The sequence below is a fragment of the Mytilus californianus genome, unplaced genomic scaffold (genome assembly GCF_021869535.1).
Source record: "Mytilus californianus isolate M0D057914Y unplaced genomic scaffold, xbMytCali1.0.p SCAF_14, whole genome shotgun sequence".
Lineage (NCBI taxonomy): Eukaryota > Metazoa > Mollusca > Bivalvia > Mytilida > Mytilidae > Mytilus > Mytilus californianus.
In genome coordinates, this window is record NW_026262626.1 from 21,533,214 (window position 1) to 21,560,238 (window position 27,025).

Genomic DNA, 27,025 nt, shown 5'->3' on the forward strand with positions numbered 1-27,025 from the left:
CAGGGTGACAAAATTCGTCTGATTGAATAAGGACGTGAAATTCGATGTTTCTTGTATAGATAGTACTACGCTCTCCACAAGTTAAGAACCAACCCACACAACCACTCTTCTCAATACTATTGTTTTTCCAAGATAATAGGTACAAAAACATATAAGTCAAATATAGCCATTTAACTCAAGACAAAAGTCATTCCAATGATTTTGTCATATAAAGGTATTTTTTGTTGACTTTGTTCTCCTGTTGCTTTTTACGATTTCTACTTATCTATTCAAGCGTTTGTGGTAATAGGCAAAACAGAAAAACAATTTGAAAATTGACATTAAAGACTATAACTCGTATAAAGATTCGTTCAAAGGTTTTGGTCGTATTGGTAGATTGAAAATCTTGTCCTACTGATCATTTTAAAGCATTCAGTTTCTACCTTTCTATTACAGTTTGGTTTTGTTTCAAGATAAAAGGCAAAACACGCATATAAGTCAAAAATCGTCATTTAGGGGCATTAACAGGGGGCTGGTCAAAATGTAGGGGAGGGGGGGGGCCAAGTTTTTTTTTATAAATTTAATTTTGAACTTTCGATCTTCAAGTATATCCTAGATGTCATGTGTGTCAAAGGCAAGTGTTTTGCATGTTAAAATTTTGGCATGTTTAATAGAGGGGGGATCACATTTTTTAAAATGTTTTTAAGGGGGGATAAAATACAAATAGTGAAATATTATGGGGGGATCAAAACAATTTTATATGTTTGATTTCAAAATGACCAGGCCCCTCCCCCTTCCCAGGTAAAAAATGATAAGTCCCTTATGTGTATATGAGTTATCTATAATTTCGTGACAAATGGGAAGAAGGTAGATCTTGATATTCTGTGTATTTTGTACTGTCAAATTTTCTTGATGTTATATATAGTATTATGCATCTTCAGGATATATAAGACAGTTCATTCATTTTACACGCAAGTCCTGTTTTTTTTTTTTAGCTTGTTAGAGATATTAGTTGATTGGCAGCAGAGACATATTGTATTATATGTGTCTGTTGGCAGGGACAAAGAACACAAACTTTATACCAGATATCACAACAGTAGTGGATCCAGAGGGGGGTTCCGGGGGTTGGAACCCCCCCTTTTTTTGGACGATCAATGCATTTGAATGGGGACATATAGTTGGAACCCCCCCCCCCCCCCCTTTATCCTGGGTTGGGAACCCCCCTTTTTAAAATGGCTGGATCCGCCCCTGCACAAGGATCATTCTGCCGAAGTCTGTTTAAAATTGGTCCACTGGTTTCAAATGATAAGTTTTATGAAAAAGTTGACCATGATTCACGATGATGAACGCCACCGACGGTAATAGCTCATAAGGTCATAGAGCAAGGAGGGCCTAAAACTTTTAATAACTGCTCCACAGTAATGTAACCTTTCTGATGAAGCTACATTCTAGGCCAAAAAAATAACTAAAGTTAAATAAACTGTTGACACAGAGGAATGACTCGTCTGCAAGGAATTTTTTACATTTAACATTTACTGAGAGTCTGGGATTAAATTTTGTTGACATGATAAGGTTGTTAACCTTTATGGATTGTTATGAAACTTGAACAGAAGCTAATCTTCAAGACCAAGAAATAGCATCTAAAGAGAAAGTTTGAATCTTTTTTAACATTCTGTATTTTACTGATAAATGGACTCACTTTTTAAGTCAGCATTACACTTTTACACTGACAGCAGCAATCGTAGGGGAGACACAGGGTTCCACAAAAAAATTTTATATTGTATGATGCCATAAGATACAGTATATAACGAATTAATTTTTTTTTTTTCAATTTTGTATGACTATATATCTGCCTTTGATAGGTTTTCACCAAAATTACATTTAGTCATACAGGATCAGGTAAAATTAGTTAGGTAAATTAACCAAACTAGAGCACTTACACATTTTACTTACTATCAACCAAAGAGACAAAAATTTAAGTAATCTTTTATTGTTCAACATGTTAGACATATACATATATACATACATATGGATGTTGAAAAATACACATAAATTGCAAACTTGCACATTTATTACTTTTATGAAAAAATAAATACATTACATCGCACCGTACTGTCATGAAAAGTTATGATACATAGTAATGTAAATAAATCTAAAATGTTTCTGAGTTATGGTACACATATATACATAATTGCACTACTGATGTGTATTGTAATATGTATGGGACTTTTGTTTTACAAATGTATAGAACTCAATGTATTAAAAACGTATAGAATTCAATGTATTACAAATGTATAGAATTCAATGTATTACAAATGTATAGAATTCAATGTATTTATACAAATGTATATAGTATTCAATGTATTACAAATGTATAGAATTCAATGTATTATACAAATGTATAGAATTCAATGTATTACAAATGTATAGAATTCAATGCATTTATACATTGTTATACAAATGTGTAGAATTCAATGTATTTATACAAATGTATAGAATTCAATGTATTACAAATGTAAAGAACTTGAAGTACTACAAATTCATAGCATTGATTATTCATGTTGTTTAAACAAAATTGACAAATCCAAGCATTTTCAATGCTGTAATGATGGAAAAGACCAAGAGCGCTAAGAGACCAATATACGCAAAAGCTCCTCTCATTCTTTTCTTTGGATCTGAAAAACAAAAAAAAATCAATTAAGCACTGAAAGCTCATAAAGCTCAACAAGTATGAAACATAACTAAAATGAATAAAAGAAGAATGTGTCTGAGGATACGAATACCCCCCCTCAAGCTTTGCATTTTTCCAAGTTAAAAATGGGCATACCTCTAGAACGGTCAGTGCCTCACTGCCCAAATTCGAACTCTGTCTGCTAGTTTTGGTTCTTAGCATTGTGTATGAGTTTCATAAATTTGCATGAGGCAAACGTAAGTTAGCTTGCAGAAACGAAAATGGGACGGATGACCGGAAAGACAGAAGGAAGGACAGTCAAGGATAACCCTAAATGCCCACGTTGCCTACAGCGGGGATGTAAAAATATTCTGCTCATTGTTTTCACAAAGCAAAAAGAAGAGAAAATATGAAGAGGATTATAATATACTGCTGACACACAGACTGATTGACAATTGCTTAAAGAGGAATGGCCTATTTCCCTCTGAATGTTTTTCACTCACACTTCCAGGGTTAAAATACAAAATTTGTTTAAACATGATAAACAAGAATGTGTCCATAGTACACGGATGCCCCACTAGCAATATCATTTTCTATGTTCAGTGGACCGTGAAATTGGGGTCAAAACTCTAATTTGGCTTTAAAATTAGAAAGATCATATCATAGGGAACATGTGTACTAAGTTTCAAGTTGATTGGACTTCAACTTCATCAAAAACGACCTTGACCAAACACTTTAACCTGAAGCAGGACAGACAGACGGACGGACGAATGTATGGACGCAGAGACCAGAAAACATAATGCCCCTACTACTATCGTAGGTGGGGTATAAAAACTTAAATCTAATTATTAAGATAAAGAGTTTAATACACATTCATTATATTTCATTACAATTCACACATTTCCCTTATATCAAAATGTCATTTAGCACTTTATGTTTTTGTAATAATAGAGTAACTGGACATACTAAACCAACATAAATTTGTTTAACATGTCCAAAGTCAGGAGCTTGTAGTACAGTGATTGTTGTTGGTTCATGTCTGTCATATTTGTTTATGGTAAATTGTTTTGTTATAAATAAGATATTTAGTTTTCTTGTTTGAATTGTTTCGCATTTTTCATACCAGGGCCTTTTAAAGATGACTATAAGTTGTGTGTATATATCTCATTGTCGAAGGCTGAATGTTGACCTATTATTGCTTACTATACTACCACTTCATTTTAACTCTGGTGGAGAGTTATCTCATTGGCGATCATGCAACATCTCCTCATTTTTATATTAAACAGGGGCGGATCCAGCCATTTTTAAAAGGGGGGTTCCCAACCCAGGATAAAGGGGGGGTTCCAACTATATGTCCCCATTCAAATGCATTGATTGTCAAAAAAAAGGGGGGTTGACAGAATAGACAATAATAGACAAAATAATATGAAGAATAAAGAATCATGAGAATAATGGTGAGATAAAGTATCAAGAATGCAGAATAATGGGGAGATAAAGTATCAAGAATGCAGAATAACGGGGAGATAAAGTATCAAGAATGCAGACCAATGGGGAGATAAAGTATCAAGAATGCAGAATAATGGGGAGATAAAGTATCAAGAATGCAGAATAATGGGGAGATAAAGTATCAAGAATGCAGAATAATGGTGAGATAAAGTATCAAGAATGCAGAATAATGGGGAGATAAAGTATCAAGAATGCAGAATAATGGGGAGATAAAGTATCAAAAATGCGGAATAATGGGGAGATAAAGTATCAAGAATGCAGAATAATTGGAGAAAAAGTATCAAGAATGCAGAATAATGGGGAGATAAAGTATCAAGAATGCAGAATAATGGGGAGATAAAGTATCAAGAATGCAGAATAATGGGGAGATAAAGTATCAAGAATGCAGAATAATGGGGAGATAAAGTATCAAGAATGCAGATCAATGGGGAGAAAAAGTATCAAGAATGCAGAATAATCAGAAGATAAAGTATCAAGAATGCAAAATAATGGGGAGATAAAGTATCAAGAATGCAGAATAATGGGCATAAACATTTAAGAATAGGAAAAGATCGATGGCCTAAAAATTAGGACTATTGAAATGAAGAACCTCCTAATGGCTTCCCAATCCAGGCCCTTAATTATGTTAAATGTTAATTATATATAATTAGATATGAAATTTCAAAAGAACTTTTAACACATAAAAGTGATAGTAAACTAAATTATGCCAATTTGTTACCTCCGCTATAGTATCCCAATGCATAGAAAACACGTCCAACAATCCAAACCATTCCTGCTGCAGCTGATAATTTCTGAAAGTATATGTAAATCATTAAATTGTGAATTGAGCAAATCTTTAATGAAAAAACACCTGTTTTAGGTATGTAAAATACATTTAGCTGATGTAACATTTATACAGTTTCTACTCTTTTTCGCATAAATAAATTTCATCCATATCAGAAGACATAGATTCTATAGATGAAAACCTATTAGCTATTTTGACTTAAAACTTTTGATCAAGCTATCCTAGTTGTAACTTCAGAGCTTAAACCCGCTGAAGAGTTGGCATTAGAAAAAGGGAAATAACTCAAATTTTAAAACTTGCTACATTTGTACATTTTACCAAATGTCAGAAATTCAAGGCTATTATTAGGATTTTTGGCAAAATGAATTTTAAGTATCTTCCCAGGTTTAGAACACCTGATATATAAAACTCCACTTTTCCCCCCTATGTAAAGGTAATGTGGGAACCCTAGGGATGCAATTAAACTTAACAAACATGACAAAGGAATCACATCCTGATATGAAGAAGATACAGAACACTTGAAAAAATTAGAAAAAAACAAGAATGTGTCCATAGTACACAGATGCCCACTCACACTATCATTTTCTATGTTCAGTGGACCGTGAAATTGGGGTCAAAACTCTAATTTGGCATTAAAATTAGAAAGATCATATCATAGGGAACGTGTACTAAGTTTCAAGTTGATTGGACTTCAACTTCATCAAAAACTACCTTGACCAAAAACTTAAACCTGAAGCTGGACAACATGCAATGTGTTCATAGCTTGATCTATCAGTTTCTTTGTTCAGTGAACCCTGAAATCAAGGGGCAAAATTGCATATAATTTAAAAAGTTCATATCATAGTGAAAGCATTTGTACATGGTATACCAAGTTTCAAGTTGACGTCACCCTAAATTCATGGACAAAGATTCTTAACCAAAAACTTTAATCTGGTAATGTATTAGTTTAACACAATCAAATTTCTATGTTCAGTGAACCATAAAATTGGCATCAAAACGGTAATTTTGCATACAATTTCAAATGTTAAAACCATAATGAACATGTGTATTAAATGTCAAGTTGATGTGAATACAATTTCACAGTATTAAAACTACCTTGACCAAAAACTTTAACCTGATACAGTATGAATGTATGAATGGATGGACAGGATGCACAGACCTGAAACATAATGCTCCACTACCATGACTACTATCATCATAGGACATAAAAGCAAAAGCAAACAAAAAGCAAACAAAACAAATCTAAAGCAACGAGCACTAGAGAGCTGTAAAAATAAAAAACAACTAAAAAGGGGATATATATGAACTACTAGAAACCTAAGCTTTGGTAAAATCTTTGGGCATGCACTAAATCAAAGAATGATATCTAGTTATCTGAAAAGATAAGTGCATGTAATATTTTTAAGGTGGGAAGCATGGCAATACCAAGTTTGAAGAATACCAATTAAATATCATGTACATTTTAATAATCAGATGGGAAGCATGGCAATACCATTTTATTATCAGATAGGAAGCATGGCAATACCATTTAATAATAAGTTCGAAGAATATCAAGTAAAAATATCATGTACAATTTAATAATCAGATGGGAAGCATATCAATACCTATTTATTAATAGAACTTTTCAAATTTTGTAGCTATTTGTTAATTGTTGTTTAACATTGTTTAAGGCAAATGATTACTTACTGGAAATGTCAGACCTCCAAATATTAACAAGATCAGAAATTGTGGATAGTTTTCTAGCCTGTAATGAAAAAAAATTCTTTTAGAAATGAATGATAGCAAACATAAAATAAAGTTAAATGATGTTTTGTATGACATACCTTACATCACTGATCAAAAATGTACTTTTACAAATAACACTTTAAGTAAAACAGTTAGTAATAACAAGGTTAATATGCATGTTACATGTATGTATGACATACTTTACAATATAAATATGTATCTTAAGGATGTTCGCTCCTCTTGTTTTTGATTTTTTGTCAGATATTCGAAATCCTCTGGTTTTATCCATGTAGTGCCATTAAAAAAAATTGCCCACTAACCCCTATTTTTCTTTTTATAATTTGATTAAATATAGTTTAAAATGCCATCTTTGAAAATCTTATTAAATCCTTGTTATTTTTTCATACTTTTAGACAGAAAAAAGGTGCCAATGTTAAATGTATGAAAAATCTAGAGAGAATTATTTCCTGCCAAATTTTCAATGGCTTATATCTCGAAAACAAGCACACAGACCCTTCATTTTTATTTGCTTTTGTAGTTCCTTTATTTATATACTATCAATTTATAACAGTCTTTTAAAAAGTTTATTATTTTGAAACAGAGTAGCGAACATTCTTAACAAGTAACACTTTCAATAAACCGTATACTGTAAATTCAGAAATTATTTTTTGAAAGGATTTTATAAATTTTTGAAATTGTGACTGGTTGACATGGTTGAGTATCGCAATAATAAGAACTTGCATTCTGATAACTGAATCATAGATCTGTATGCACATTTTTTCTAAATCACAATAATTAAACTCACATTTTTGTTCAATATTGAAAAATCGGAATAATAAATGCATGCACTAATAAAAGGTGGGTGTTGGTGTTGTACTGTCCAAAATAATGTTGGTTCCTGTTGTTCTTTTTACATTTATGTACATGTAAAATTGTTGAAATCTATTTTTAAAATACATGTACATGTACATGTATATTACTGGTATTTAAATTCTTTGCCCATGTTGATATTCAAATCACAGTAGGTTTCAAAACTTTATTATCATTATCACATCTTTGTACAATGAGGTCTAAACTGACCTGTGATGAGACAAATAAAATGCAGGGTAAATTGGCCACTTACTTCTTTGACAGCGACTGCTTTGTCCATTCTGAACCAAAAAGCAGTATAATTATAATATGAATATTGAAAATCATTTCAAATCTTTGCCAACTTACGTATTTTGGTGAGCTCTCTGTACACAGTTGAATCTATCGTCATCGCTGTACATCTTTGGATACTGTAAAAAAATATATATATCAATTTTAAAAAAAACAAGATATCTTACAATGTATAAGTAATATGAATGAAAGAATGTGATGTATACTTCAGTGGGGCAGCAACTCTCAAAGACATGCAAAAAACATTGGGGTCAATTTAAATGAATGACAAAATGTATGATATTCAACATAGACAAATATCATGAATATATTATACATTGGTGTATGCCTCTTTATGTCTTGTTTGTAAGCTTTTCCATCCTAATTCATTGATCATGTTGCTGACACTGAATCTAATTTCTTTATTGTCTGGTTATGTCAAGTGTGGTTTATCGTTGTACTTTTCCTGTTTTGTCTAAGAGGTTTTTGCTGATACAGGTCCAATACTGTCATTGTATTTTCTATGTGAGGTCTTACGTTAAGCATGCTCTTGGATTTGGAACAAGGAATTTCAGTGTAGGAAACCAAAGTTCCTATGATGTTATTTATACATTTTCCACAACCTAGATAGTTTGTAATGGTGTAGCCCTGGTATTTAGTTGGTTTCATGTTTCAGAGTATGGGCCGTGAAGCTTGTATTCTGACTTGATTGATTTATTTTTTTGGGGGGTGGAAAGGGAGGGAACTGTGAAAGCACTGCATTTATCAGGATGAAACTCCATTTTCCAAAGTTCTCCCCGTTTTCAGTTTGTCTAGGTCTTCTTGAAGTTTATTAAAATCATTGTTGAGGAAATTGTTATATACACTTTTGAGTGAAATCCCATATACTTTCACTTTGTCAGATGTTTTGACTTCGACCTCTTTTACTTGTGTTCTAAATGCGAGAAATTCCTTGATCAACCTGTTTTTCTTGCTTCTGATACAATTGTGTACTTTATATTGGAGTAGACTGTAGGACACCTTGCCAAATGCTTTGGAGAAGTCTATAGAATTAACATATCCTTTTGGTTCTGTTTTCCAGTTTTTTTTTAGTGCTATTACATTTAAGGAGCTGTGTTTCATATGGTGACTTTTACTAATGAAGCCATGTTGGAGAGAGTATATAATGTTATTTTTCTCTGCATGTTTCATGATTTTAAGAGTATATGTTTTAATATTTTACAGCAGACACATGCATGTTTAGGGATCAAATTGATCAATTATTTGTTTTTTGTACATATTTTGTTTAGCTTGCGTAAAATAAGTGTATTTTACAGATTGACTAAATGTCTCATTGCAATGCAGCAACAGCAAGATTTTTTGTCACATTAAGTTCATCATAATCTTTTGGCTAATATGGTCATATTTACACCACAAGTTTTACTCTGAGTACAGACAAACCTGTGCACCTGGAAAAGTTTAAAGGCATGGCAGGAACTAGATACTTAATTAAATTTTAAATACATTTGATGTTCCAGAAAATTATAAATTTTTCTGGATTTTGCTATTCATTTTTTTTCATTCCTGCAGAAGGTGCCAAAATAAACTAAGTTGGGAAAGAGGTTTGAGAAGCTCCTGTCATAATTATAATAAATGTTGTGAGTACATATAATTCCATTCTCAATTTTATTGATCTAAATGGACAATAGACATCTAAAAACAGTAGGTGATTAAATAAACTGTGTAAAACTGAGTGGACCGTATCAAATGAAACTCATGTGTTTGGTTTTTTTGGCTATGATCTTCTGCAGACTGGAAAAAAATGCACACCAAAATCCAGAATAAGTTTTTAATTTTCTGAAACATAGACTACATATAACTTTTATATACATGATATAACTAGGTCCTGTCATGTCTTAAAAATTTCCTAGTTGCATCAGCTTGCCTGTACTCATAGTAGATTTTGTGGTGTAAATACCTCCATATTTTTCAATTCCTTTTGATGAACCTTAAAATTGATAAAAATTGATAAAAATATTTTCTCAATTTCTATCTAAAATATGGACGGGTTTTGAAAACGACCCTTGCATATCTAGGTACTGCCATGCCTTTAATCTTTCCTAGATGCATCAGTTTGTCTGTACTCATAGTAGATTTTATGGTGTAAACACGGCCATATTTTTCAATTCCTTTTGATGAACCTTAATGGGCGGTTCTCGATTAGGTCAAACAGAAAGTTTGTATCAACTTACCGGCACTTCATACTTTGTCCTTGCTTTACCGACCTGAAAACCCTTCCACATCAAAACAAAAATAGAAGCAATAGATGTAAGGATAACATATCCGAAATCTGAGGGAAGTGTGAAAGTAACTGCCATGATTTCCTGTATCGAGTTATGCTGACTCGACGTTCTAAATCTTGAACATGTATACAACAGAAAGGTCAAGGTTGAAAGGGTAGACTTACCGGAACTCCGTATTCGGAGCGTGCTAAAAGGGTTCTCATTTCTAGCCAATTCATTAAAAAATATGTTGATGATGCGACTAAAATAACATATCCAAAATCTGGCGAAATGTCAACTAACATAATTTACCTGTTCAGGTAAAACCGAAAGTAAACATGATTATAATTGTTAGAACAAATAGTCCGCGTAATCATGACTTTTTTCCGGAATTTATACATTGGATCTACTTAGGAGGGTCGTAATCAGCTGGTAATGGGGGTACCTTCATGACGAATAACGGTAAAAAATCTTGCCAAATGACGTTAACGGTAATTTTTGCTGCATGACGATAAAATGTACACTTTCTTTTAGACGTTAAAAAAATCGATAGATTTTGACGAATCACGTTAAATTTTTTCCAAAAATAACGGTAACGGTAATTATTTGAGACCTCTGACGAATCACGACAAGAATATTTTGACGAATCACGACAAGAATATTTTGACGAATCACGGTAAAATTTTAACCAATATGACGCTAACGGTAGCCGAAAATGGCAGTTTGACGCCTGACGGTAAAGGGCATTACTGCCCTCACTTAGGGTATGCAGACGGAAATATGTTTTGTAATATTGTAACAATGGAATAAAATGCGACAAAGTTTTCTTTATTTCAACATCCTTCAATGTGTACTATTTCTATATTCCGTCAGAGACGAGATGGAGGACAGCCGTCATATAAGTTCTCCCCGCTTCTCCCGCGTGGCCCTCGTCTCCCGAGGCTTTCTCCCACCCTCTTCTCTTATCTCCCATCAGAAACATAAATCTTCTTAAAAAAAGTTCATTTTTCAGTTAAAATACTATAAAGTCAACACTGAGTGGAAGAACTTTTTCGCTCTCAAATTTCCACGGTGATGATTACTTTAAAACCCTCACTAAGTAAAGACCAATTTATCTTAATTGTAACCCGAACCAAACCAAACATGCCGAAGCCTTTGTGGTATACAATATGAGGGAAACACGAGATGGGAATTTTTTTAACGAACACAGAAGCATTTATGCCGCTCCCAAAAACTGAAGTTTGATTTTCATTGTACTTCAACATTTAGGAAACACAAAGTTTAACCGTCAATACTAACTATACAGAAGTTCTTCAAGAATGAAGTTATAAATTCTTCTCATTTAGGTCCGTGTCCACCACAGAGTCAAATACTAATTAAACAATCACATTATTACCACAACTCCGTGTATTTCCGCCTCTGAACATTTGAAGGCCCATTCAGTACATTAATTTAATTACAAAAATTACACCAAAGAAAAACGTCAAATATCGTTTTATCTCAGCCTCTGCATGATACTACTAAGAAGTGTTCTACAACTTACCTTACAGCTGCCGTTAATACTAGTAGTTTCAAATAACTTTCCATTAACTTTTGTAATAAAGCATATGAAAATAACGGTATCAATTATTTTTAGAGAGTAAAAAAATCTTTAGATGTTTAATAGATACAAGACTTGCTTTTGATTGATTGATTAATTGGTGGTTCACTATTGTGCTATTTCGTGGCGGTCAATTTTTATTGGTGGAGGAAGACGGAGTGCCCGGAGAGAACCACCGACCTTCGTTAGGAAAACTGGCAATCCTAGTAAATTAAAGATTGGAGTCGAGTGCACATGCCCCGTACAGGATTCGAACTAACAACCTTGGTGTTGACAGGCTAGTGATACAGTAGTTCGACTACTTAGACCACTCGGCCACTGAGGACTCGGCCCCTGACTTGCTTTTGATGATCCTTTCAATTCGGTTGTTAGTTTAGAATTTTCGCCTGACTCTCAACACTACACTTCCAAATCAAAAGTTTTCATATTTAATTGAATACTATTAGTACATTGGAAAATCCGATTGTAAATGTATTTGTTGCAACTCATATAAAGCTTTCTTCCGTAATGAAAATGTTAACATGCTATAGATATACTAACGTGTACGAAAGTGCGATGATTAAAGCTGTATACATATTTTCTCCTTGTCAACATCTATGTACGTTACCGGCAATACAATTTGTCGACAGGTTGAAGGTAATATCAGTGGCGGATCCAGAACTTTACATAGGGGGGGGGGCTCCAGTCATGCTTCAGTGATTCCCTATATAATCAACCAAATTTTTCCCACAAAAGGGGTTGCCCGGCACTACTGGAACAATGCCCCGTAGATTGGCCGTGAAAATGTCCGTAAAAATGCTGGTGATTTTTACAGTGTTTGTCACGGTTAATTTACGGTGGGCCGTGAAACTTATCCGTGACAATGCCGTGGAAAAACTGTCGTGAAAAGTTTGTGAAAAGGCCGTGAAGAGGTGCCACCTGAAAACTTGGGTGAAAAGACCTTAGAAACCCTGTGAAAAAAAAAAAATGTACACCGTGAAAAAGTCGTGATAATGCATTATGTGCCCATTGTGAAAAGACCGTGAAATGTAGATATAATACAGTATATGCCTTTATTTGTTGTGAAAAGGTGCCAACTGAAAACTTGGGTAAAGAGACAGTAGAAACCCTGTGAAAACAAAAATGTACACCGTGAAATAGTTGAGATAAATTATGTGCCCATTGTGAAAAGACCGTGAAATGTACATGTACTACTGTGATAAACAGCCATTCACTGATTGTGAAAACTCCTGTAAAATGTTAAATGTATTTTTCAGGCCATAATTTAACAAAAAATTTAAATGCTGTTTCAACATGTTCAATCAAGTGAAGTGAAATGCCTGAAAACCTAGTGTAAACATCTACAGACAACTTATTTAAGTACAATGCAAGTGAGACTATGAAAAACCATATTAAAATGCTGTATTTTTTTTAGTAATAATTGTGACAAAGAATAAAAATATTAATTTTAATAGAACTGTAGTAATTATGTAAAGAAAACATAAAAGCACACAAATGTCAGTGTGATTAAGTAGCTAAAGTCAGCTGTAACATGTATTGTAGAAATTTTGTACATCTCTTGGGTCTGAATTTACCACTTCAGCAATATTTGTCTAATGTAATCCTTCACTTCAATGCCCCTTTGAATAACTATTCCAGAAAAACATTTATAGAAGTTCCTGTTAATTCCCAGGAAATACTTTTAACTGAAAAGCTCTTCTATCCAACTGGATTCCTGAACTATTTTATATAAAGACTGCTATATCCTTTTGCTCTTCATTCCTAGAATAAATAAAGAAACATTACCATGTGATTACATATATTATACATGTATATAAAAAAACTATTTATATATTCAAAATAATTTTTGGCATTTATGTACATACATGTACTTAAAACAGCTACAATATTATTCCATGCAATACAGGACTTCACGGTTAATGACCCCCATATTGAATAGGGGGCAGATTTTCCTACTGGAGGTGAAAATGGTATGAAAAATACTAAAAAACATCATTGAAACAGAACAGCCACTTGGAAACATGCATAGGTTTTCCCATATTTTCATACCATTTTCCAGAAAATCTGCCCCCTATCCAATATATATGGCATCATTAGTTAACGAAGTTCTGTATTGTTAACTTATTGTTTTGTATTATTTATTTTTTTGAGATTTTTTTAAAGACTAAAGACACTTTTAAGACAGACTATTAAATTTAAATGTTTCTTTGAAGTAATAATATGTATGGCTAAAGCCAAACTTGTCTAGACTAAGTGGCTGTAATGAGTCACAGCTATTTATTTTACAGGGGGCCAGGGGCGTAGCAACTTTTACTGCAGGCACGTTCGCCATACCAATTATTTTTTAAACACCTCATTGCCATACCAATTATTCTTATGATATGGCACAAACCCTTCTAGAAAGGACATTTTGCCGTACAAATATTAAATACTTTCCCTGCTATGCCTCTGATTAATCCTTTTTGAACTCTGTAGCGACGGCCAAGTCAGAAAATACTTAAATAGCTCCTGACACATTCAAAGGGGGTTACGCCTCTGATTATCAGAGTGAACTCCATTTCAGAGATACTTATTGCTATTATAATCATTTCCAATTATATATGTCTATGTCTACGTAGTGTACTGTACATAAATGTCATTTTTTTTTGTGGCCAGTGTGGGGGGAAAAGGACCCCCCTTTTTTCCCCAAATACATAAACAAAACAAAACCGTAATCGTATTTAAAGGATCCGGTAAGTCTTAGAAAACATTAACCGAAATGATTAAAGGAATCAAGTGCAACAGACTCAAATATAAGTGAATATATCACATGCATGTTTGCGCGGTTTCTGCAAATTGGTATCGGGTCCGTTCGCGCCCAATACACGTTCGCACCCTACACGTTCGCACCCCACACGTTCGCCCCCTAGGTCCGTTCGCACCCTACACGTTCACCCCTTTTTTTTTATTCAAAAACCTGATAAATTTTTAGATGTTTTATAGATGTATATATCAAAATATTTTTATTTTCATAAATAAAAATTCGGGAATTTTTAAATGAAATATTGTTTTAAATTGATTTGATGATTAATTATTAAATGTTAATTATGTATGATTACTGCTAATTGGTATTTATACACAGCCTAATTTGGTGTTATTGTTGAGTGTTTAAAAATCATGATTGTTGTCATGGTTGTTTTAACTTGCTTTGATGAAAATACTGCATATATTTAGCTTGGTATGAGTAAAACTTTGAAGATTTTAAGTAAAAGACACGAAAGATAATTGTTTTTAACAGCTTGGCTCATTTGATCTCATGTGTGTCAGAATCTCACTTTATTCATAAACAATGAAAAAGAAATATTTATAGCTATACACTATCCAAAACATGATTACGAATTATTCAACACATAAAAAAACACGTTGTCAGAATCTCACTATATTTAGATGAAAAAAAATATTATTTATAGCGATAGACTTACCATGCTTACCATTTATTTAACACCAAAATAACATTGTCAGATTTGCACTTTATTTACTAGAAACAATGAAAAAAAAATATTTATAACAATACACAAACCAAAACATGATTAAAAATTATTCAACACAAAAATAAAATACTGGTCGTCAGAATCTCACTTTATTTAAAAACAATGAAAAAAAAATGTTTATAGCAATACCAAAAAAACCTTGTCAGAATCTCACTTTATTAAGAAACAATGAAAAAATATATATTTATAGCAATACACTTACCAAAACTCGTTTACAAATTATTAAACACAAAACCAATAAAAATTGGGCGCGAACGTGTAGGGTGCGAACGGACTTTGGGTGCGAAAGTGAAAAGGGGGCGAATGTGCATGGGGGCGAACGTGATTGGGCGCGAACGGACCCGGATTCCTGCAAATTCAGTCAAAATCAGTTCAATGGATTCCAGGAAATGCTCACAAACGTCATCAACATTTTGGTGATATGATGCATACAAGAATAAAATATTAATAACTTAACTTACCTCAAACTTGCTGTCACTCGTCTTGCATCTATAAAGTAAATATTAATCGACCTTTGGCGTCTTTCAAATTTCCAACCTAAGTGCGGAAATGTTACAATTACTCTAAAAGAAACACGAATCCGGATACGGTCTGATATTCCGGGAAGTTCTCGTTTTTACATGTTTCGGTTCCAATTAAAATTAATGTTTACATTGTTTATAATAATGTACAGACGAGAAGCAAAATACTTTTCTTTAAATACAAAATATTTATTGGCACAAAGTCATTAATTATAACAATGAATGGTTCCATCTAAAAGTCAGTCCTGTACAGTAGTATTGCATATAATAATATTTAAACAGACATATATTTATAATGAAAAGTTTATAGGATATTTAGAAAAATGTGAGTGGAAATAATTAGACCATATTACAATAATCACATGGGATGTTTTAAATTTGAATTAGGATAAGAAAAAATTGACAGGAAAAAATATCACGGCCTTTTCACTGGTTTCAACAACCAGTGAAAAGGCTGTGATATTTTTTATTAAGCATGAAAGGACAAGTTATCACGGCCTTTTCACGGGATATTGAAATTTCACGGCCTTTTTCTAACATCAAATATTTTTCACGGCCTTTAGAAATATTTTTTTTACAAAAGTCACGGCATATCCAGAAATCAACGCCACTTTGCTTATTTGAATATTATACTAAAGAAATCGGATACGGGTCTCGGAAATTATATTAAAATGATAGGGAGTTTTGAAAAAAATGTCTGTTTTAACTTTAATTAAAGTGATAGACAGGTTGCCGGGACAGAAAATAAATATACACAACAATATACACCATTTAAACGAATCATAATGACTGTCGTTGCAAAAATCAAGGTTCCTGAGCTATTTTAAAAATCGAAGCGAGAGGCTTTTAACATTGCAGTATAAAATACAGGCTAAAATGGCTGAAACGTCAAATTTGCAAACTTCGTGTTGAAAATTGGCTAACAAGGTCATTACAAAAACAGGTTGCCGGGATGAAACTTGAAACTTGAATGTCCAAAGAATAAGCAAGTCCAAACCTTGAATGTGTAGTCGTTGAACTCTAGGTTCCCACGTCAAGTTAAAATGCCCCTATTTTAAGAAGAATAAACTCACGAAAACACGAAAAATTCACTAAATTCGCGTTCATTGTTTTGATTTTGACCGCCTGACAACTTTACGGAAATATCAGAGTGATTATAAACAAGGACTCTGTGACGGGCAACTTATAATATCCGTGTTTTAAAGATTTTAATGATATCAAGCCAGTCCAGTTCAAACTATTATCACGTGGTACAATTCTCATTTACATATTATGAATATTAATTAGCAAAAGTACTACTAATTTCTGGCTATGGGGTATTTTCACGGGGTTTTCACGGCCCTGTGATATTTCACAGACATTTCACGGCCTTTTCATGGGCTGTTGTTACAGTAGTGCGGGCCCCTCAGCCCCCCCCCCCCCCCTGGATCCACCTATGGGTATTCATATTTAATCGTTACAATGATGATGTTTTTCGTTAAATAATCAAGAATTCTCTAAATAAACTACCAAAATTTAACAAAGAGGGAACTTACTTCAAATAAGTCTAATATAAACAGAAATTACTGACATTTCCTAGATTAAGATATTTCAGTTTCACACAGGAAACTCTTTTACAAAAATTTACGACAAAAAGGGCCATTTTTTCCCTATTGTTAATTTCTTTTTTTTTAGACGGTACTGTTCCTTTGGTTTCAACTAACGGTGTTTAACTATCCCGACTCGTTCGCTGCATGTGTCCGCTTTTGTGGTGACGTTTTAGATTTCAATGAACGTAAACTTGAGGCGCTTAGGGGATGGACTCCTTTTTTCTGTATCTTATCTAACGGTGTTTAACTGTCCCGACTCGTTCGCTGCATGTGTCCGCTTTTGTGGTGACGTTTTAGATTTCAATGAACGCACGGTAAACTTGAGGCGCTTAGGGGATGGACTCCTTTTTTCTGTATCTTATCTAACGGTGTTTAACTGTCCCGACTCGTTCGCTGCATGTGTCCGCTTTTGTGGTGACGTTTTAGATTTCAATGAACGTAAACTTGAGGCGCTTAGGGGATGGACTCCTTTCTTCGGTATCTTATCTAACGGTGTTTAACTGTCCCGACTCGTTCGCTGCATGTGTCCGCCTCCGGGTGCGGGATTTTCTCGCTGTGTTGAAGACCCATTGTTGGCCTTCGGCTGTTTTCTGCTCTTTGGTCTGGTTGTTGTTTCTTTGACACATTCCCTATTTCCATTCATAATGTTATTGCTACTCTGTTATTAACACAAACGGTTCTTCATCCTGTCGATACTTAGGTTAGATTATATTTTGGCATCGCACACGGTCTTTCCAGACTGTTCTGATTATATTTTGTCTTGAACGCATAATTTTTATCAAGCCAGCGACATTTACATGGTTTATGCCCGGCGGTTCGGCGTTGACGGCATCTGCATTTAGGAAATAATAATTTTTCATTATTCATGTTATTTTACTGATAGATGTATTTTTTTTGTGTTTTGCAATTAACATTTACAGACCATATGAAGTTAAATTATTTTGACATGAAAAATTTGTTAACCTTTATGGATTGTTATGAAACTTGGACATGCAGAAACTATGCATATATAGCAGGTACACCAGGCCGCCTACAGCACTAGAAAATAGACTTTGTAAATTTTGTTCCTTAAATAGTGTTGAATCTGAAAAACATTTTCTTTTAAATTGCTCCTTATATGATGACATTAGGTTTGAATTGTTCTTCGAATGTTCACAATATATTGACAATTTCTCAATGTTAAATGATGATGTTAAGCTTGTTGAAATAATGAAATGTTCCGATATTCAAAAATGTCTAAGCAAATGTTTACACAAGAGTTTTATGAGACGAAAATTATTTTCTTAATTATTACTTATAACACACTATTAGTAAGAGGCTATTTTATGATTTTAAAGTCACTGTGATTAATTTTAGGATAATATTAAATATGCAAATTGTTTATATATGTTAAAATATATATTTTTTTTATTCTTTTTTATTTATTTTTAAACTTTTTAAACAACATTCATTTCAGATAATTATTTTTTTTCTGCTCAAAATGTATATGCTTTTAAATGCATAAAAAATGTTTAAACTTTTTTTGATGATAATTTTATGAATTTAACTGTGAAACTATATTGATATGTACATAGCATGTGTTAAGTGTCTCATAAGCCAAATTTATGACTGGGTATTGATTGTTTTGTTGAATACTGTGATATGTAAATATTTGTCAATCAATATGTGACACTATAATAAAATAAATATTTATTATTATAATCTTCAATATCAAGAAATGGCATATGAAGAAAGAAAGTTTGATTAACAAAAAAAAAAATCTGTGTATTTTACTGATAATTGGACTTACTTTTTACAATATAATTAATATTTTCCATTGACATTACTCATCAGCAATCGCAGGCGAAACACAGGGTTTAGCGGCACCCTTTACGCGTTTGTTTATTAGTTGTTATTGGATTTGAAATAATTTTCAGTAACTGCGAAGTCTTTTTCTCTTCAGTGTTTTTGTTAGTTGTTTTTGTGCTTTGTATCGATCTGTTGAGTCAAGCCCCTTCCAACTAATTTAATATAGTTTGTTCTTATTTTTTGCTGTTACATCGCTGTCCCATATTATGGGAGGGTTGGGCGCCCGTAAACATGTTTAGCCCCAACTCATTTTGTATGTGTTTGTCCCAAATACGGAGCCTGCAATTCAGTGGTTGTCGTTTGTTGCTGTACATTTTATTTGTTTTTGAATGCGTTTGTTGATGTGTGCACAAACTATAGGCTGTTGGTTTTCTCGTTCGACTTGTTTTACATTTTGTCATGTCGGGGCATTACGGTTTCTGCTATGTGGTACGGATTTTGCTTGTTGTTGAAGGCCGTACAGTGAATTGTAGTTGCTAGCATCTACGTCAATTTTGTTTCTGGTGGATAGTTGTCTCATATCGGGAATCATACCACATTTCCATATTATATCTTGTAGATGTCTTGATTTATTTACAACAAACCGGACTGATACCCTTGCTTGGTTCTCTCAGATTAAAAGACAAATGATTCTTTAGATTAGATTCTAATAATGTTTGATCATATTCATAACCGGCTTTTTGTTATGTTAGATCATGTATTAAAAATATAATTAGTTTTTATCATCCTTATATTCTTTTATTTCCTTTCTCTCGTTTCTCCCTTCCCTTTTCTCTAGTTTTTTCACCCCTGTTAAGCCTTCATTCTATATTCTTCCCGTGGCGATGAGACTACTTTTTTCAGATATGTGTTATAGTAGTCTGAGACTCTCTGAAAGGGGGTGGGGGATTTCAAGACGTAAACTAAAAGTCTTGTTAAAAAAGTTTTTCAGTTTGAAACTCATGACGTCAGAAAATCAGATAAAAAAAAACATTCAGCAGGGAAATTTCGTGACTTATACACATCGTCAACAGCTAACATCTACGTTGGCAATTGTTTTTTGGTCTCCATAATTGTCTATTGGCCATCATACCGCATCTTCTTATTTTATATCATGTATTTGGATCAAACGGAAATAAATATTTCAGCCTGGAAAATTCCCTCAGTTCTTAATTGTTAAGGTCAATTAAGTTTCTGGCAGAGACATATATCTCTGTTTCTGGTGAGTAAAATTGATATGGCTACTTAATTGTGAAACAAACTATTGTTTATCTTGTGTAAGTGAATTAATAACTAAATCTAATTAAAATAAGATAGTGAGTTAGCTGGTGTGTAATTGTTCATCCTTTGATCATGTTGGTCAGTCGAAAAAATGTTGGTAACACTATTTTGGCATTCAAGTATTATTAACTAAAAGAAAGTAACACAGATAAAGGAAGAGAAAAATGGACCCAAATCCGTCATTGGTTTCATTTAGAAGATTTATTCAATGTCCGGTTTGAAAGCGCCAATTACAATTTCTCACTGATTGTTGTTGAATCTAGAGCACTTTTTCATATTTACTATTTAGAATGGCAGAATCGCCACAATGGAAAAAACCTTCAGATATAATGAAAAATATAAGAAAGAAGAAAAGAATTTCCTTGCAAAGAGTTCCATCAAATGATTCATTTTCGAGTCCAGTGTTTGGGGACATGACAAACACGTCTTCCCAACCAAAAAGACGTAACCCCTTTTCAAAAGACACATCAGATGATACACAACCATCCTCTAAACGACCAAGGAAGTCTGTCGATGATGACCAACAGAATGATTCAGTTGATCAGATTTCTTTCTTTAAAATGTTTAATGAATCGGTATGAAACGTTCTTTTACTGTTCAAGGATTTTTATATACACCAATCTCAAGTTGTTATGAATGAGTTATCCAGGTTGAAACACAGTCAATCGGTGTTAATGAAATCTTTGAACAGTCAGCTCTTACTGTGATGTAACATGATGTAATATCTTAAGCAAATTTGTAGGAATTTGAAAGTCGTCTAGATATCATTTGTCATTTGAGGAATTCTTAGTCAAATTGGCACCTTGTTAAATCGGCATCTGGTCAAATCGGCACCTAGTCAAATTGGCACCTGGTTAAATCAGCACCCGATGTAGTCATTTCAGCACCCATGTTTTGAATATATATTTTTTTTTAGTATTTTAAGCAAAAAGATTAAACTAAAGAAGGGGTTGTCCAGATATATTGACTTATTAACATTTATTGGGGGCTTCTGTACAAATGTATGTATTTTTTTTCATTCAACTTTATGTGTATTTAAGGTATTAAATATTTGTTATGCATGTTTTAACCAGTTGAGCATTTTGCATGATTGTTAGTTTAATGCTGTTTAAACTTTCCTAAAATACCACCTTACACATGTAATTGCTGATTATTGTGCATGCGAGTTTGATTAGTGATAGTTTCCCTTTTATTGGTTCTAATTTTCTCATGATTAAACAACAGCTTTGATAATGGCTTCATTGATTTTTATTTAAGTTTTTGAAGAAAAAAAACATCCATAATTACCTGTATAGAGTTAAATCAACAAACATGTTAATTATTTAATTGATAAAAGTTATTAATTAATTAATTGAAAAGAAAACTAATCAAACCATCAGTCATAGAATGTTGAGAAAACTTCAATAAAATTAACTTATGTATTCTAACTGCTTGATGATTTTTAATGATGTAACGAATGATAAAATCCAACCCCAAAATTTTTAAAAATAATTAAAAATAGAAAGATCATTTCATAAGTGTTTCTCATTTCTCGTTTTTATATAGAAAAAACCAGTGGTTTTCCCGTTTGAATGGTTTTACACTAGTAATTTTTGGGGCTCGGTGTGAGCCAAGGCTCTGTGTTGAAGACCGTACTTTGACCTATAATGGTTTACTTTTATAAATTTTGACTTGGATGGAGAGTTGTCTCATTGGCACTCATACCACATCATCTTATATCCATTTACAGTGGTGGATCCACTAATTTTCATAAGTGGGGGCCCACTGACTGCCAAAGAGGGGGGCCGCTCCAGTCATGCTTCAGTGATACCCTATATAATCAACCAAATTTTTCCCACAGAAGGGCCCCCCCCCCCCCCCCCCCCCTCTAAATCCGCCTCTGATTGATACATTTTTAGAACTATATATATATTATATATCAAATATTATTGGATGCCGAATTGACTTTAAATGGGTGCGGATTTGACTTGTACCCACATTTGACGGTACTACAATTTCCCGAGAACTTCCAGAAACTCAATAGACATATTTACACTTGTATGCAAATTTGTCCGCCATTACTTAAAATCCTGTAAAATTTGACATCACCATTTAAAAAATTTGACATCATAATTATAAAGTGATTTTTGCTTGACGTCAGAAGGTTATTCGGAGACAGATCTAAGGTCATTCAAAGACCAGATTCAGCTAAATACCAAAAGTGTTAATTCATTTATATGAACCTGAGAACCGATATATATTCAGGCCATAATCTTGCTGGCGAAATGACCATTTAAGTCACCAAAGAATTTTGAAAATTGCTAAAACTCCCCGGCCGACTGACTTTATAGCAAAGTCAAATAGCTAACAAAATCGGTATAAGGGAGACAACTTGTTATTTACAAGTCGCACAGGTAAACAAAAATGGCGACTGACAAGGAAAATCGAAATTTTTGAAACGACAAAGGACTAATACTGTCGACGATTAAAAGAAATAAATACAACAGCGACTTAGAACATCCTCGAATTTAACATTCAAAACTATTAAAACAGGAAACTTAGCGTCTGTTCGTGTTATCATTTTACGATGATTTTCATTTGAGGATGTTGCGTAATGACTCAGCTGATTTGTTCTATTTTTATTTATTACGAGTCGATCAGTTGTACTGTTCGGTAGGTTAAGGATATGAATTTAATGGGTGATTTTTTTATATTCATTGAATAAAAATTGAAATATAAAAGGAGAAAGACAGCTGATGGATAATGTGATTGCAAACTTGCCAGCTTGTGAGTGGTGGGTTTTTCACAACCAATTTGTTAATAAGGGAGATATCTTTTATAAAAAAAATGATAAAAATTAGCTCTTTATTGGTTAATTAATATGCGATTGACAGATATCTTCATTTCTAGGCTTACAATCTTTAAAGAGAATCTGAATTTACAACTGACATGATGTCCTGGACAAATGCTGGATATTCAATAAATAATGATTTACAAACTTGTGACAAGTGGTGATATATATTAAATTGCACAGTCATTTAAAAGTCATCAGATAAACTGCAATCCATATTTTTCTGGATTTATAAAAATAAATTGAGGCAGATGCACATGAGATTAATGCATGAATCAGTATGATAATATCACTAGGCAAGCAACAAATTTTATTTAAACTGAAATTCAAATTGACAGTACAAATGGAATGACTGATAAATAAATAACTATATTGTCCAAATTTTTTTATTTAGAATTTATACATTTTGTACAAATCATATAAAAACACTGCAAGTAAATTTTTTTTTGCATATATAAACCAATTTCCTTAGAGATTAACAGGAAAACGGTAATGGAATTTAATGGAATTTCACTTCTCCCTACTCTATCATGGAAGGAGATGTCAATGTGTAAAGCTACATTGAAATTGTAATATGTTTTGTGGGTATGAGTTTATATCTGGCTATTGAGAGATATATTTTGATGGAGATTCTTCTTGAATAATGATGCTAAAAAAAAACAATCAGAATTTATGTTTATTGCTATTATCATAAATTTGTCCGTGTGATAATTTTTCAACACAAGCTACTAGAAAGCGACTAAAATGACTTTTCTCAGTCCAGTAGAATAGCATGCGATGAAGTCATAAGCTAACATCAGTGATTTTGCTTTAGAAAATAGTCAAAAAATAATTTTATCTGTAGACTTTCAAACTTGAGGAGGATTTTGCCACATCTTTAACGATCTTATCCCAGGGAAATCACCCTGTGATGAGATTGAAACCTATAATTTCACCCTTGTATTTTAAAACCATTGATAATTTATAAACATAGTACATGTAGTATATGTTAATGAACAAATATCATTTTATTTCTAGGATAATACAAGCACATTGTCAGCAGAGAAAAGTATTGAAATAGAGAAGACACCAACTCCTGTTTTTCTACGAGATGAAGAGGACAGTCAGTCTCAATTTGCTTTCATTGAAAAGATTTTCAGTGCAAACAAAAAAAAGGTGCTTATTACAGTATAACTGATAGCAGGAATAAGTAATTTCTTTCTTGCAGGGTTGACCTCATTTTCATGGTTCATTAGTCAATGTTAATTTTTTATGTTTAAATCTGATTCTCAGATACTATAAGCAAATAGATTTACTATATTTGGTGTATGCAATGATTATAGGGCGTATCTGTCTGACAGGGTTCATCTGACTTTGACATCATTTACATAGACCATTGATAATGTTAATTTTATGTAATACTTGTTTCTATAACATTTTCTTTAGATTTTCCATATAAATTCAATCATGATCAGTAAAAAAAGGTGAGACATATCAGTGTGTGCACTATTGTTGAGTCAATTAAAAGAAATTATTCTAAAAGTATCAGATATGGAGAAAACCTAAAAAAGTTAAAAAGTTAATAAACTAAACAGTCAAAGGCATATTTCTTTCAACATGTTCAAAAGAAATCTCCGTTGAACTGTGCATCGGCATTGTCATATATAGAATTGTACTTCTTTTAAATGTTTTCTGTAACATGTTATGTAAGTTGATGTAAAAACACTTATTGACCATCAGATTGGTATACAAATGTACACTAAGATTGATTTTAACCTGAAGTTGGTTATCGTTCAGTGGTTGTTGTTTGTTGATGTGGTTCATAAGTGTTTCTCGTTTCTCGTTTTTTATATAGATTAGACCGTTGGTTTTCGTGTTTGAATGGTTTTACACAAGTTATTTTTTGGGGCCCTTTATAGCTTGCTGTTCAGTGTGAGCCAAGGCTCCGTGTTGAAGGCCGTACTTTGACCTATAATGGTTTACTTTTACAAATTGTGACTTGGATGGAGAGTGGTTTCATTTGCACTCATACCACATCTTATATCTATATATATATATTTAGAGTCCAGAAGGGTCACCCAAGCTGTGCAGTATAACAAACATATAAATATATGTACTAACTTGATTATTTAATACACTTTTTTAAGTATGCAATTACAAAAAAATATTTCAGAGAAATTCATCAGCATTCACTGAAAATTCACCACCATGAGTAATTTTTATTTGAATCACCTTTTGTACTGAAGAATTCAAGAATCACTACAAGTCTTTATCAAATCAAATGTGTCTTTTTCATATAAGCAACCTGTACCTGTCAGTAAGATAGAAGTAAAGAAAGAAGAACCAGTCTGTACATCAACTTTTCCAGTAGACTGGAGTTTAAAGGTCAAAATGAGAGTGGTGTCATCAACCCCACTGACCTGGTGTACACAGCTGAAGACAATGGAGGAGTCAGTTGGTGTAACACAGTTTACAACTGGACAAAAACAGGTAAATGGGATCTTTTCCCATTACTCTTTATCTACCACTGATGGATATATGGGCAATAATTTGGTATTGGGACCGCTTCAGATAACGATAGAAAAGTGATAAAATATTGTATTTTGTTGAGAGAAGTTGTTGGTCCACCATCAAATGCTATTATTTCTATTAAAATATAGGTGCTTTCTAATCTCCCCTAGAGAGAACTTGAAATAAACATATATTTAAGATTATTCGGCCACTTTTGTATGTCGTTTCTTAGCGTTATTTTCGCATCCAAAGTGCGTAACGCTGCCCGATTTAAAGATAATCATCGCCTGCAAAATCGTAACTTTTGCTTTCAAAAAATAAAGAACATCGATCAAAAAGAATAGTCAGAAGAAATTGCAGAGAACTATAACTGTTTTTGTAGCAGGTGTAAGAAAAGTAGCGTTACTTTGGTTTCCGATTTCGTAACGCAAATTTTAGATGGTGTAGTCTGCTTTATTGTAAATGAATTCTTCATAACAATATGCAAATATGAACTCTCGCGAGATGTTCAAACAGGTAAATCAGTGATTATTTACATTCTAGTTTTGTTCTTCGCAATAATTAAGTTAGAAAATGACTTTATCGTTATGCGTTACATTTCACACGAAAAAGAAGTCCAGTTATTTACTTTTTATTTATTAAAATTGTTTTTGTCGTTCAGTCCAAATCATTTCCGGTCATACGTGAAACATGTGGCGAACATGTGATTAAGCGCTTACGGCCGGGTATATGAAATATTAGGTCTAAACATCGTTTTTGTTTCCAACAGGATAGTAGCAAGCACATTCTGTAGACTGTTTTCATATTGTTTAAAAAGGAAAATACAATTTTCAAAGAGATCGCGACGGGGGTCTATCATTTTTCCTACATGCATAACGTTACATACTATCTGAGTGAAAATAAATGCCCTATTATTTGGCAAAATCGATTTCTTATTCGAGGGACGTTACAACACACTTTGTTTCCGGATAACGATGAAAAGATTCCTAAGAGAATTCATTCAACATTACGTCTCATATTATTCTGCCGATGCTCGTTGAATTGATTTTGCTTTAGCAGTAAATTGTACTTGATATTTTAGGTAAATGAAGATAATTTAAAAAAAAATACAAGTTGATATACCGTTACACTTGGAATGTATAGAATTTGTATCTTTGTCACAATTTATTTTTTTTTAATTTTAATAATATTCAGCAAACACTTTTCAAAAATGTAATAATATTGTCAAAGGAGAAGTAAACTTTTACCATGCATGACTTAAAAGGATGTACTTTACCGATTTTAGCCCACT

The 27,025-nt window shown here is 32.9% G+C and overlaps 2 protein-coding genes and 1 long non-coding RNA gene across 4 annotated transcripts in view; 1 reads left to right on the top strand and 2 right to left on the bottom strand.

Moving 5' to 3' along the window:
- Positions 1 to 1,953: 1,953 nt before the first annotated feature.
- LOC127724375 (microsomal glutathione S-transferase 3-like) lies at positions 1,954 to 10,404 on the bottom strand. Of its 2 annotated transcripts, none has more exons than XM_052231331.1 (5): positions 10,252 to 10,404; positions 7,884 to 7,945; positions 6,627 to 6,684; positions 4,875 to 4,947; positions 1,954 to 2,654 (listed from the first exon to the last, which is right to left on the bottom strand). In XM_052231331.1, the coding sequence occupies exons 1-5, from the start codon at positions 10,369 to 10,371 to the stop codon at positions 2,545 to 2,547; spliced, it is 423 nt and encodes a 140-aa protein (XP_052087291.1). In that variant the 5' UTR covers positions 10,372 to 10,404; the 3' UTR covers positions 1,954 to 2,544. The 2 variants fall into 2 exon arrangements, with proteins under 2 accessions (XP_052087291.1, XP_052087290.1); XM_052231330.1 differs by lacking the exon at positions 10,252 to 10,404 and adding an exon at positions 10,037 to 10,221.
- A 2,648-nt stretch (positions 10,405 to 13,052) lies between these two features.
- Positions 13,053 to 16,089, bottom strand: LOC127724379 (uncharacterized). Its single transcript, XR_007992466.1, has 2 exons — positions 15,658 to 16,089; positions 13,053 to 13,427 (listed from the first exon to the last, which is right to left on the bottom strand). It is a non-coding gene; the product is annotated as an uncharacterized LOC127724379 (long non-coding RNA).
- A 4,555-nt stretch (positions 16,090 to 20,644) lies between these two features.
- LOC127724376 (protein downstream neighbor of son homolog) overlaps positions 20,645 to 27,025 on the top strand; it is a 31,575-nt gene continuing 25,194 nt past the window's right edge. Inside the window, exons 1-3 of the mRNA XM_052231332.1 lie at positions 20,645 to 20,989; positions 24,262 to 24,399; positions 25,525 to 25,713. Coding sequence (XP_052087292.1) covers positions 20,705 to 20,989; positions 24,262 to 24,399; positions 25,525 to 25,713 — 612 coding nt within the window. The 5' untranslated portion in view covers positions 20,645 to 20,704. The remainder of the gene's footprint in view (positions 20,990 to 24,261; positions 24,400 to 25,524; positions 25,714 to 27,025) is intronic.

Coding starts and splice junctions, on each gene's coding strand:
- LOC127724375 (XM_052231330.1), bottom strand. CDS start 10,162: ATGGCAGTTACTTTCACACTTCCCTCAGATTTCGGATATGTTATCCTT. Junction 7,946..10,036: donor GGACAAAGTATGAAGTGCCG/GTAAGTTGATAC, acceptor ATTTTTTTACAG/TATCCAAAGATGTACAGCGA. Junction 6,685..7,883: donor CAGAGAGCTCACCAAAATAC/GTAAGTTGGCAA, acceptor TTTTCATTACAG/GCTAGAAAACTATCCACAAT.